The 14,708-nt window shown below is 35.3% G+C and overlaps 1 protein-coding gene across 1 annotated transcript in view; it reads right to left on the bottom strand.

Moving 5' to 3' along the window:
* CEP128 (centrosomal protein 128) overlaps positions 1 to 14,708 on the bottom strand; it is a 2,208,485-nt gene that overhangs the window by 1,120,225 nt on the left and 1,073,552 nt on the right. Inside the window, exon 19 of the mRNA XM_044074035.1 lies at positions 6,210 to 6,402. Coding sequence (XP_043929970.1) covers positions 6,210 to 6,402 — 193 coding nt within the window. The remainder of the gene's footprint in view (positions 1 to 6,209; positions 6,403 to 14,708) is intronic.

Genomic DNA, 14,708 nt, shown 5'->3' with positions numbered 1-14,708 from the left:
TAAAAACTGCTTTTTTGATACAATTTGGTCAGCAGAACAGCTGACTGACAGTTGTGTGAGATCATAAGATCACCAGGTTGAGGAACATGTTCTTTCTGTGTGTTCTCTAAGATGAACTATATAATTAGCAGGGGATGTGGGGTGCAGTCTCTTTTCAAATGATTTATACCCACCAGTTATAAACATAAGTAGTGGAAGAATGAAACACTGTTTTCTAGGCAATGGAAACTCTGATAATGCAATGCATCTAAACCACAAGATAGATGTCCTCTGTAACAACTCCTATTAGTGCACTGCTTATAATATAGAATGCAAATAATAAAGCCATTATGCAAAATAATGTGAAACCAACACATGACCCAGTGACTCCCTAACATAATAAACTTGAATATGGAATCATTAGGCCACACATTTCAGTTTCTGAGTCAGTATTACCTTATATTTACTGAATTACATACAATAAAGTGCTGAGAAATGTCAAACTCCAAAAAAAAAAAAAAAAAAAAAAAAAAAACAATCTAGCAACAACTCCATATGTTCCTAAACAGGACTATAACTGACAGATCAAACAGTGCATAAAAGAGAGATGTAAGGGCATATCCTCCTTATTTATTGGTATTGGATGATCTTGGCCTTTACTTAAATGTAAATTTAAAAGTCAGTCTCAACCAAACAGCATTTGATTAATCAGTCATCGCTAAGGCAATCAATATTCTTTTCGATCTACAAGTCCATTTATTACTTTATCATTATTACAAAATACAGCAAATAAAACTGCAGCTCATAGTAGCATTAACATCAAAATGTGAAAAGAAATTTCAGATCACTTTGGAGTAGGTGGCACTCATAACAACTATTATTAAAATATAAGCACACAAGCATAGGGCATCCACAATGGGCAGCTGTTAATACAGGTGATGCAGCAATGTTATAAAGTACAGCTGCACAATGGTACTCTCCATAGGAGGTGATCTCCACGTAAGACAGATTCACAGCAGTCTAGCAAACTGGCCATATCTCACTCTAGGAGGAGGAAGAAGTATGGTAGCAGCCAGTTATGAAAATGCCCTGTACAAATGCCTTAATCTAGGCCTACTCCTGGATGGCACATTGAGCTTGTAATGTTTGCACACACAACTTCATGTAGTTGTTTCACACAAGCCCTGTGCAGAAACATCCGTGAATAATGCACAAGGGGTAGCTATTATAGCAATTTCTGATGATCCCTGTTAGGTTTTTTGTTGTATTTGTCACAGAGGAAAGTGGTACAACAATAAAGACAATTAGAAAAAGTTAGCTATGAAATATGGAACCTTACTTTCCCTTGCACATAAGAGAAATGGAACAGGCTAGTGTTTAGGATTTCCTCAGTTCTGTTCATACCTTACCTACACTGCTTATGTAAACTGAAAGCACCTGGCAATCATCATCTCTTGATGTTTTTGTTTTTTTTGTGTGCTGAAACAGTGGAGTGGGTTGAGTGATTCAAAGGAATGATATCACAACTTTAGGAATGGATGAATGATTTGCTCTTGCAGAAACAAAGGAAATATTTTGGAAGGAAGTTTGCACATTAGTGCACAAATTTCTAAAATTATCCTTAAGTTAGAACAAGCATTTATTTCTAGAACCAGTAACCTTAGATCAACAAATTCCTGCGAAAAATCACAGGGTTAGCAATACTTTTATTAAATTTCACTTCACCCTATCAAATGCCCTTTTGTCATCCAAATTATCCACCTGGCTTTCTTCTCATTCTGGGCTAACTGTATTATTTCCATTTTGAAAATATTATCATATTTGTCTACCCATGACAAATCTATCAAAATACAGTTTCACTTTGATCAAAATACAGGTGATGCAGTAATGTTATAAAGTACAGCTGCACAATCATACTCTTCATAGGAGATGATCTTCAGGTAAACAACATTTGCATCAGTGTTACAAACCGACCACTATACCGTATGTGCTGCTTAAACAGACATGAACGATTTATAGTCATTATTTAATACAGAAATTAGGTTGCAGGACAAGGGCAATTTAATAACCTTTCCCATCTTAGCAGGAGTAGCACAACTGACTGTTTTTATTAGGATGGACATTTCCCTTCCTGAATTACCTTATTATAGGATTCTAGCAGGTCTGTGATATTTTTTTATTTATATATTTTCTAGACTTCTATTGGAATACCAACACTACTAAAGTTTTTCCACCAATTTACTCTGACATATCCTCTGACAGTTCCTTTTGCATAACTAGCATGGTCAATAAGACTATTTTATTCCATTACAACCCATTCAAGTAACCATCTAATTCTTCTTCATACTGCCACAGCAAATCTCTGCTTCATAAACAATTTGACAATATGTTCTACAAATTTCTACAACCACTGCAGGACTATGCGATACATGCTAACCCAGATGTCTATGCATCCCTGTTCTTATTCTTCTTTCCTTGGATAATCAGGGGAATTATAAAACTTCCTACCCTTCATAGTCTAAAAATTTCAGCTTTTATCCATCGTTTCAATTTCCTCCTTAACTTTTGGCACTTGCATCACCTGCTAAAATTCCACAGGCCCTAAAATACCTTGTCCTGCAATTCCTCTAGCTGCAGTCTTTTATTATACAAATCCTCCCTTATTTTACAAATATGACCGGTTTAAAAATCATCATCAAACTGCATCTTGTTTCTAAATGTATTCCATGCATTTATTTTATGTGTATTTACTGAGACTGGGCATTGATGAAAACTGAACAAATTCAGGCCCAGTCAGGTTGTAGTGAGACAACGCTACTCATGTTATACAATGTCACTAAGTACAATACAATTGTGAATATAATGTACAGTACAAAGGCATGGTAGAATTACAGGAAAATGCAACATTACAAATATAATAAAATATAATCAGAATGTTGAAAAACAGACAAAGTATATAACCAATCAGTAAGATTATTTTTTTGAATGGTTACAGGCTGGAGACCAGGAAGCAGCTACGACTATAATTTCTGATCTACTGCTTCTTTAGGTCAGCCAAAAAAAATCTCTTTTCAAATGTACTGCTGGGAAATACCAGTGCTTTTCCATATAATCCCTGTTTGCAATAGTTACCAGAACACTGCAAGGGATCTTGATCAGAAAAGGAAACAGGGTGGATTGTAACTCCCTTTACTAAATAAGCATGTTTTATACTTGTATACATTTTATCTATTCTTGACCTACAGTGGAATCTGCCAGAATAACATGTAAACTGTCCTCTAGTGTTATCAAACATCATAACACCCATAAGACCCATTGTTTTAATATACACAACTCCACATATATGGCTAGTCTAGGCAGCTTAACATTTTGGGGCCTTACTCTCATCAACACTCATAACTTAGCTGGATTAGTTAGAGTTGTAAAAAGGGACAATTGCTGAAATTGATTCAGAAGCCAAGTGCAGGAAAAATTAATGAGGCTGCACAAAATCTCTAAGAATTTAAGAGAAAAGTAACTCACTCTTCAAAAGTAAAAAAAAAAAAAAAGATTCATTCTAACCGCCTTTTTAATAAAGGTTTAGTATTTAAAAGAGGTGTGTAAAATGTTATATGCAAGAGAATTCTGTATTTTCTATTTGGAAATGTACTGCAGTTTGTTAAAGAAAACATCTCTTGTTTCTTTACTGTGCAATCCTCTGCAGTGCAAGAATCCTCAGAAGATGTGTACTATGCTACATGGCAAAATCTTATCTTATCTGGATGGTTGGTTGCCTAGGATTCAGCACACAATGGGCATCAGCTTGGGTATGTCATTCACAGAACTGAAGAACATAACTCCATAGCATAGCCCTGCTCCTCTGAAGCCACTGCTCCTGTAGAATCTCCAGTCTGTAACAAGAATTCAGTCATGTGAATGTGCACGCTTCACAAGAGCTCCAATACAACACACACACACACACACACACTCCCTGGAAAACTGAGAAGGTAAACTCATGTCACTCCTCTACTCCTCCTGCAAAACACCTCCAGCAGTCACCAGAGTCGCTAAATGAATTCAGGTCACCTTGGTCACAGTCAGGCCTTTATTACCCCTGTCAACACAACTGGAACTTTGGGTACAATTTAAATGACAATATTTGTTGTGTGCCATCCATCTGTTTAAAACCCTTATTTCAACTTCTTTGTGTAAGAATATTTCTGTTTGCACATTTTATTTTCAAGTACAAGTCTGATGGGTTTTCATAAAATCACAATGAGAAAGCCTGTATATCCCTCTTTAGAAATGTGTCAGCACACACAGCAAATCAGAGTATATACTGACTTACCTGGCAGGACTCCTACATGGTCTTCACAACTAATTGCCAAGTGCCTCCCTATAAACCTAAATGTAATGCTTTATTTTCTTTATTCTAATCAACTCATTCTACTACTGAATTTTGTATGAAAGTTGAACAACTGTTCCATTAACTGTGGGCATCTGCCTTAGAAGCACTACTGTTCAAGCTACTTCTACCATACAAATATTTACAGGTTGTCTTATTTTAAGCAAAACAATATGAGTTCTTAGTTTAGCAAAGCAGATTGTCTGGTGGCATCATACCATAAACTCTGGGAAGAAGTTCTTGGTACTGGAGAGTTATCATTTACTCCTCCTTTTTGAAAAATACATGTGTGCATGTGTGCAAAGTAACTTTTGGACAAGTTTAAATTACCCTGAAAGGCACTGGGCTCAGTTTAAGGTGAGTGAATTCCTGGAGAGCCAGGGATTGTAACTCACATCTACATTTTATGTTGGTGCTCCTCTTAGATAATTTGCTAAGTTTTATCACAAGGATAGTTTCTCAAACCCCCAGAATTCACCAAGCATCGCATATTACTTCAACGACAGCAGAACAATTTCCTTTATTACATGTTAGGGGGAGCACATGTTAACTCTCATACCATCACTAGACATAACATCATAGTGCATTTAATGACCACACTCTGTATTTATATCCACATTACAAAATGAATTTCATTAAAAATGTAACTACCTATCCAACTGCAAATCCTAGATCACAAACACCTAACCACAACAAAGGTCTGTAATACAAAATAAACAAATATCCACATTTCACATATTATCTGAGTTCAAAATCTGTTCCAAATTAAAAAGATTGCTGCTTCTAAGTTGTTTCTTACCAACATGTTGCATACATAACTACAGAATGTCTCAACAGATTTGCAAAGCATGATAATTTAAAGAACTATGTACTTTCCTTTCCGCAGGGTATATTTTCTATGCTAGAGAATGATCCTCATGCTTTCACATATTACAAAAGCATGGCTTAACAATTTTATCCATTGTGGGTCATTTCTATTCCAGTCAGTTTCAACAGTGCATATCATGTTGGGCCTGAATGAAATCTCATAATACTTTCTTTAGGAATTTGTCTCCCCTGTTCTTGCATCATTTTGCACATTACACCTATAAGTCCTTTGCCAAAGAAAACAAACATAGTAAGGCACCTACAGCTATCTTTTTTCAATTATTATTATTTCACACCAACTAAGTTCACAGAGTTATTCATCCTCAAAATTCACAACTCTGACTTTTATACTATAATATAAAGCTGAAATCCCTCCCTTCCCTGGGACCATAAATCTACTGAGTCTTTTATAGCCTGATGGTAAATAAATCTGTAAACCAGGAACAACTTTACTAATCAGCTAAGTTTTGCAAGCCAGGAAATATGACACTAGCCAACTCAAGGAAGGAAGACTGGAACTGAAACCCAGAAAATAACATTTAAAAAGGCAATTTCAAAGTAATTATTGCTTCATCCAGTTGCAAGAACTTCTCATAGACCATATAACACACATGCAAAAAACAATTATGTAAGAGTATCTATTTTACTGAGGATTCTCAGACAGTATTTCTTACTACTTCAGTTCTAACAGAATGGGACTGTAACCTGACAGGACATAACTAGGGCATTGTAATCTCTTCAACCATGCCCTCATTGTGCATTACTCACAAGAAATACCTTTCCAAGAAAACAGGATCACATCAGCATGACTGTCCTCATTCAAGGTTAGAAAAGAAAATCTAAACAAGTAACTACTAGTTACTGAACTGCTAGAAGGATATCACTGTAGAACTCCATGGTAATATAAAAATATATAAATATTTTTCAGTTGTTGCTTGTACTTGTCCTTTTCCTTTAAGGTAGGAGTTGCATAACTTACCTCGCTTTTCCTTGTGAATTCCCTCCAGAAGTTGTTCCTGTTTAGTAATTTGTTCAATGAACAGCTGACTCTCAGAATCTTTATTTAATGTCAGGTTTTTCAGTTGTTCCTTGCTCTGCACAAGCTGACGCCGCAGTTTTCTTTCCTTCCCCTCCCTCTCCTTCACTTCTTGACATAGCCATTGCAGCTTGGTCTATAAAATAGATGAAGAAATTGCATAACACGAAAACAATGAATGTACTAACAAAAGCAACTTGCATGTAAACATAAATTAAAAAAACCTGCAAAACACTTTGACTCATTTTCTTTTGCAGCATTCCAAGGCAATGTTTTTCAATTACATTTTAAACATTGATGCAGACAAGATCCTGAGACTGGTCAATCGTGAAAACTTTCAGATAAGCCATCTAAACTACATCACAGATGGAGTATGATATTAGAGTTTCAACTACCTAAAAATCATGAAAATGCATGATTCTGTTCTGCTGTACAAAGCAATACATAATTTGGCACCAAAGCCATGATTAGGTAGTCATACCTCTGATACTGCAACTTAGTAACAAAATGGCCAATGGCAGTCAAACATACACTATGACCTCACGATAGTCCAGCCCAACACTTAAAGTACATAAGTCATGTAAACTACGAAAACAGACTCCTTATAAAAGAACATGACTACAAAGATTTATAGATAGCGATGACCTACCTTCAGACACTTTACAATATAACACAGACTCCAGAATACATTGTATACCAACTTAGATGTATTTATATAGTCTAATTGCCTAATGAATCCTGGAAGTAAATTAAACAGGATTGAAATGACAGCTGATATGAATGTCCTTCTTCTAGAGACCTTACATTAACTAATAAGAAAATTCAAAGCAATGTTTCTTTTAATTCTAGATTTCACATTCAGTTCAATACTCAATTTCTTTTAGGGTTGCACTGCACAATGCCTTATAAGTCAATCACAGCTTCCCTCTGTAGTGCAAATAAGTTATATTATATAGTTTAAGACATGTTAATTTCAGATAATAGTTTAAATGTCTGCAGGTTAGAAATAGTTTTGTAATCCTTCTCTGCACCTGCTCCATCAGTTGAAGATTTTTTAGTAACCAGAAAACTGGAAAAGTACAGGATGAACACGCTAGTAAGTATCTTGGGATCCCCTAGATGAAATTATCTTCATTAGCAATCTAAAATGTTTATGGCCTTTACTTTTGGCTCTAGATGAGTTTTATGCAAATTGCAAGTTACTGCTAATTCATATACACAGTCCTTAATAACATCAACTTATTTCAATATAATGTTACTCAGATTGTCTGTTACCATATTATCTAATCTTATCACCTTGAATGGCTTCATAGTGAAGGCTACATCAGAAGACGTGAGCCAATATTTTTATTTTAGCAACTCTAAATACCTATTCTGATAATTAATATCTGAGTGTCCAGTTATGATTTCAGTTTTAATGTCATCTGCACATTTGCTTACCAAACATTCAAAATCAGTTGAAACTGGAGCAAAATCTATTATAAAAATAGGCCCCAAGACAAATCACCTAAGGTATACCTGATTTTATCAAAGTCCAGGTTGATAGACACCCTTGTACAACTTCTCTTTCTAATATTTGATCCAATCACCTTTTGACCCACTGAACAATATAGTTATTTCTATATATTCATGTCTTTGATGGCAGCTTTGTGGTCTAGCATATCAAACGCCTTATCAACAATTGCTGTGACATCAAGTCCCTTATGTGGCTGTGTCTAGGGCTTAGTACACAGATCAGATTAGTGAGAGTAGACAGCCTTTCCAGAAATCCAAATTAGTACAGATCCAAAAGTGGTGAACACCAATTCACACTAAATTCATGATGCTGACAATTTTCAAAACATTTACCAATCACTGACATCAGATTAATTATCAATAGTTGTCCACTACTCACTATCTGTTGTGTACTGGAAAATGTGGACAGTACCCTAGCATAATAAGGAATTAAATACAACTAGAAGAGATTGAACAAAATCATCCACAAACATATAAACTGGCCAGACAGATCATTATACATACTAGTAAAAAAAGTGTTTGCTATTTCAGACAGATCACTAACCACTAAGCTGTTGAGTAACAAAGGGCCCATGCAAACTAAAGCTTTTTTCCTGGTAATTTACCTTTCTACTGTAGGACCTTATATAGACTTAGATTTTAAAAAAAGGAACATTCAAATTTAAACTTGCCATCTACAATGGCCCTCATTAATAGCGCTGGTACCACATTTAACCTATTTTTATTAATACTCCTATTGTATCTTCTCATATGTTAACATGTCTCTTCCTTTTGATTTTTAATATGCTTTCTATTCTTTTACTCCACCATTGTGGTTTTAGATGCCATTGTCTTCCAATATGTTTGGTGGCCACTGTATATAGCAGGCTGTAAGAAGATATCAAGCAGATCATACCAGGTAATGGCTTTTCCCTCAGAAAGTAATCCATTCCAGTTCCTAACAGACTAGTTGATTCTCCTTATCGCTTTCAAATAGTTCACAGCTTTGTTTAATTTGAGGTTTCATGTACAGTCTGGCATTATACTGTAGTCCAGTGCAACTATAATCAAGAAAAGTGCCACTTCACTTGATATAATTAAATCAAGTAAATTTCAGGGGCTAGTAGGAAAGGAGATCAACTGAAATGAGTTGTTTCATAACATTAAGTCGACAAATTTAGTCTCAAAGTAGGAAATACCAAAGTCTGTATACCAGTCTACATGAGTCTAGTTAAAGTCAGCCAAAAGATTTTTTGAAAGACCTTTACTGAATTATCACTTGTGACATAGGCAAATTTACATTTATACAAAAGTAATCAAACTGTATTAACAAATTAACATTAACAAACATTATATTTCACATATATTCTTACATATCATGTAACCTAAGCAACATTACATAAATTATTCAGTTCCTGCCCCTTTTTTATTAAACAAGAAACATCTTTATAAAACCATCACTTACGACATAAGCAAGCATACATTTATGTAAATGAAAACAAACTACAACATATTTTACATCACAAACCATAATGACACACACTGGTTGCAAACATCACTTATAATCTACCCAATCATATTCAGTCAAACATTACATAGCTCATTTAAGTCCTGCCTTCTTTTAAACCTCATTCCACCCATGTATGTATTTGTTCGCACAATTCCTATTTTTTTCCTATGTAGTTTGCTCCTACCCTTTTCTAAAGATCTCAATTACAGTTGCGTTATCTCTGTTACTACATTCACTACTTCTAATATAGTTTCTTTACATTTTGACTTCCATTTTCTAGTAACTGCTTTTTTGGCAGCCACCATAATTAGGCAAAAGGCTTTACCATGTCTAGACAATTCCGATTCTGTATCATACCTCAGAGAAATCACCTCCCTCATCACACGAATCCACCCACCCAGCATATCTCAGAGTGCATCCCGCACGGAATTATTAAAGTTCACCAACCCACCACACGGCCAGAATATATGTTCCCATGTACCTCTTTCTTCCCCGTCACACCTCCAACATTTGCTGTCTCTGAGAAAAACGTCTCTGGAATCTACTTGGCGTATAAAAATATCTATGTAAACATTTCCAAGCAAAAATCTTAAATCTTCTAGAGTTTGTTGCATATTTGGGAGACATACATACATCCCCCCACTGTTTTTGTGAATTGCTTATCTAATCTCTCTTCCCAATCCTTTCTAACCTCCTCCGATTGATTCCTATAGTTATCATGCAATATTATATATGCTCTACTAATTATTTATTTTTTAATGGCAGCTTCTGTTCTAGAATCTACTAAAAACTCTACCAGTGCTGGTCTTTTGTTTAGGACCCCCCTATTTCTTTCTCTTTGCCTATACTCTGATGGCAATCCTTGAAAGGGAAGGCAATCTCTAAGCTGCAGTCCAAATAAATTATTGGCCTCTTCCCATTCTATTACTTCCCTCTCTAGTTATTTGCTCCAATACCTTGATTCCTTTGCCAGTTTTCTCCAATAAATTCCAGACCCCTCTTGCCTATTTTCTATATCCCCAACTGCAGTTATCATTATCGGCATAATCTCCTTTCTCCATTCCCATGTTGGCTTAGTTCTTAGAATACTTTCTGCTACTTTATGGATATAATATTCTGTATAATTATTGTTATTCTCCTTAAAGGCTTGCATCCAAAATCTCAGTCTCTCCTTGTTTCTAGAGCTTCCCCCTGTGTCAACATCAGCCCTTTCCACTTTGAATTATAGTTTTCTGCTTGTACAATGTATAGGTGCCTTAACTGTGTAGCTCCAAAATACCCATTCAAATTGGGTAATCCTAATCCGCCCTGTTCTACTGGAAGAATCAACTTATCCCACTTGACTCTTGCTGTCTTTCCCCTCCCAGATAAAGTCACTCAGCTCTTTATTAATTGCTATAAACAAATTCTTCTCTGGTTGACAAAATATGCCTAAACTGTGTATAAGACTAAAGGGACTACAAACATTTTAACTGCGTGTATCTTACTATCCATATCCATATAACAAAGCATCAATTTTCTCAGTTTTTGTATTATCTTTTGTTTAGTCTCCTCACATATCCTTAGTGGCCACACCATAATCATTTTTAATCCATACTCCAGAGTACTTCATTTTATCATGTCCCCATAAATATGGATATTGCTACACCAATTTATGTGTGGGTAGCCAAAAAGATGTTAAGCCTACTAGGTTGTGTAGAAAATCTGCACGTGCATTGCTGTTCATTTTTGGAGAATGATGGCAAATCAAAACTATCTGGTTTAGAGGATGACTTGTACCATAGTTTCAAACTCTTGTTCAGTAATCTCACCTTTGCTGAGTGCTCAGAGAATACTACTGCTCCTTCTCCCACTTTAAATGTTCTAAAGCACTCATGTCTCCTATAACTTGACAAAATAATTTCAGAAGAATGCTCTGCCTCAGTTATAAGGAATATGTGATACTTGTTGGAGTATGTTATAGCTTTGAGTTTATCCCTGTTTTTATTGAAACTTTTTGCAGATGTATAATACATCCTTTGAGAAAAATAAGGTTGTGTGTATCTGATATATTTTTGACAGTTTGGATTTCTTTCTCAAATAAAAAGATGATGCCACCTTTACAACTTAATTGTAACCTGTCTCACGGAAAAAACATGGAATGTATACATACACTGTATGAGCAAAATCATGAAAAACCTCATTCTTTATGCAAAGCGATCCACAGGTCAGATGACAGTATGATGCATACATTACTCTACACACAACATGACATCATTTTAAAAGCAGCAGGATGCAAACATAATTTTGCATGCAATATTACAAACGCATCATTCAACAACTAGTGTGATGCATACATCAAAGTACAACGTGCTACAAACATTATTTGTTGTACAGCATGATACATACCTGATTCTATGTACAGCACAATGCACACATCCTTCCAAACACAGTGTAGGGCATACATACAGCATACTGTATTCTACATTGAGTGACATGAATATCATATATGTAACTTGATATAAACAGTGCAATACATACATTATTCTACACTTAATGCAAAGCATATATCATTCTATATGCAGCATAATGTATATAGTGCTGTGCTTATACCATTTATGTGTAGCATGAAGTGTACATCATTCTAACTACAGCATAATGCACATATCATTCTACACACAGTAAAATGCATATCTCAGACTACATAAAGTCTAATGCATCCTGAGCATATCTAATCAATCCTAACTTGGTTTGTGATTTACTGTGGAGTTGACTGGTAAGAGAAGTTTTATTTGAATGTATATTGTATTTGTGATCAGTGTTTTAACAAGATTTACTTTGATTCATATTTTGTTGTTTTACCTTTAATTTCACTGTTGGTTGTTAGAAAGGCATAGGTTTTAGACAGGCAAGCTCTATCCACCCCAAGGGGCCTAGACAGCTATAAATTTACACAGACTGCAGAGAGGAAAATCCTAAACATATCTAAACAATCCTATTTTGGTTTGTGATTTATTTAGCTTTACTGTTAAAAAGAAGTGCGACTGCAAGTGATAGTAAAGGAATCACAACTATTGTCTGGCTTGTAGAACTTATGGTCAGAACAACTTTACTTTATTATTTAGCTTTATATTGCTGATGTGATTTTTGTCATAGAAGTTAATTTAAATTCTGTTTGAATTCTGTGGATGCTGATTTCGATTATTCTTTTCTTTTGCAATATTTTATTCATTTGAAGCTGAATATGGATTCCTTAAATGAGTATGCAATTAACAATTTGCTAATGCACAAATATCTTGTACAGTGTAATAAATGCTATGCATATTTAAAGGTATCAGCTGATAACACTGGTGATAGGTGTTCCTCGTGTCAAAAATTGGATGATTTGCTTACCATTGTCAGAAGTAAATCTAGACTTAAGGATGATGACTGCACTTGTGCAATTGGCATGGCTTGGAGAACTGTTGCATCATATATTAATGACTGGACTGATGAACTAAATAATGTTAGGCATAGAACAAATAGAACACATTTAGCAAATAATGCATCTATTTTCTGCAAAGATCATTCAACCGCTATGAAACAAGACAATGCCCCTGACAACTTTGGAATCCTGGATGCAAGTATTCAGCAATCTGAGGATCCAGTTTTAGAAGGAAACAAAGAAAGGAAGAAGTTCACAACAAATAACAAGAAAGAAAAAGAAACTGATTAATGACTATAAAGGAAAGAGAATACATAGTAAAGAGGACACTGCTATGTTATGTAACACAGGTTACAGGGAATAATGATATTTTTATATCAGAAAAACCTTCCATCTACAGAAAAATGCATCTTTTTCCAATGGAAAGGTAGAACAAAAAGTGAAAAGGAAGAAATCAAAACTGAACGTGGAAGGATTGAAGAACATTACTGTAAGAAAAAAGAAGAGAAAGACAGATGTTGACTACATGGCTCAAGCTGTGGATTTACAATACCAGCTGGATGAGAATTTAATAGACAATGAAAACAGTGGGATTAACAAGACTAATAGTGATGAAGATCTATCCTTTGTAACAACTGATAAAGCAGATATTACTGTAATAGAAGCTGAAGATTCTTCAGAGCTGGCCAGCAAAGATATTCTTGTAATTGGAGAATCAGTTATTACATTAACTGATATTTATATTTGCAGAGATGATAATGAACATCAAATAGTGTTATGCTTTCCAGGAACAAGAATAGAAGATGTGAGACAAGCCTTGGAACACCTTAATGTCATGAAGTATGGATCTGTTTTTATTCATGTTTGTACAAATGATGTCACCACCAAGGATTCCCTGACTGTTAGAAGGGAACTGACAGCACTCTTAGATAGTATAGCTTGCACTGGTGTTAGGATGTATTTTTCACACATCACCTATAGAAAGGATAGTCAGGCCACTGTGAAGGAAAAATATTTTTGGGTCAATACCTACATGGAAAAAAATGTCTTGTTTTAAAAAATGGAAATGTATAGAACATCCAAGCCTAGTTTTGGGCACACGTGTTCAGACAGCATGGTGTGCATCTGTCAAGATCAGGGAAGAGAATTTTTGCAGCAGATATTTTGCAGTATTTGACAAACACTAGGCAGGATTTTTGCCAGGTCAAAAATTTAACAGTTCACAGATAGCAAAATATGATGCATCTTTGATGGTTGTTAATGCTAAGAGCATTAATAATATTTTTTAATTGGAAAATTTGCTACTTTCTCACAAGATTAATGTTGTTATTGTTTGTGAAACATGGTTAAAGAACAATGACTGGAAACCAGTTCTGTCAGCGTATAAATGTTTTACTGTAACAGACATTCTAACAAAAAATAAGGTGGAGGTGTTATGACAGGGATTAAAGATAGCTATGAGACTTGTGATTATTACATGTTCAATGATAACAGCAATACTATAGACTGTGCAACTGTGACAATAAAGACAACCCTGGAACATATAACAATTGCTGGTGTGTATAGACCGCAAAAGTCAAGTGCTGATGACCTAGAGGAATTCATACATCTCTTGCATGAAACACAGGAGGGAAGAAAAATATTAGCTGGGGACTTAAATTTACCAGAAACAGACTGGAATAATATTGATTCAATCTTGTCCTCCACCAGGAATAATGGGTAGAAGACTGCCAATGAATTCCTTTAGTGAGGGAAAAAATCAAGCACACAAGAGTCGGAACCACTGCCCATTGGAGGCCTAGGTGAAACACTTCCTAATAGCTTCAAGCTCCCTGTAGACATGGCAACCAAGTCAAAAGTGAAAGAAGAATCCCTAGGCCAGGCAACAAGGTGCAGCCAGGACATCTCTAGCTAACAGCATGGTAGTTTCCTGTACCATCATAGGACTTGGAGCCCAATCCATGTCCTACCTGACCAGTGAGTGAATATGAGAATGAACCTTTTTCCCTGAACTCAGCAATGAAATGTAGAATCA

Source organism: Protopterus annectens, chromosome 6.part0 (genome assembly GCF_019279795.1).
Source record: "Protopterus annectens isolate FY-2018-M chromosome 6.part0, PAN1.0, whole genome shotgun sequence".
NCBI lineage: Eukaryota > Metazoa > Chordata > Ceratodontiformes > Protopteridae > Protopterus > Protopterus annectens.
This window is presented reverse-complemented; position numbering and strand designations above follow the sequence as displayed.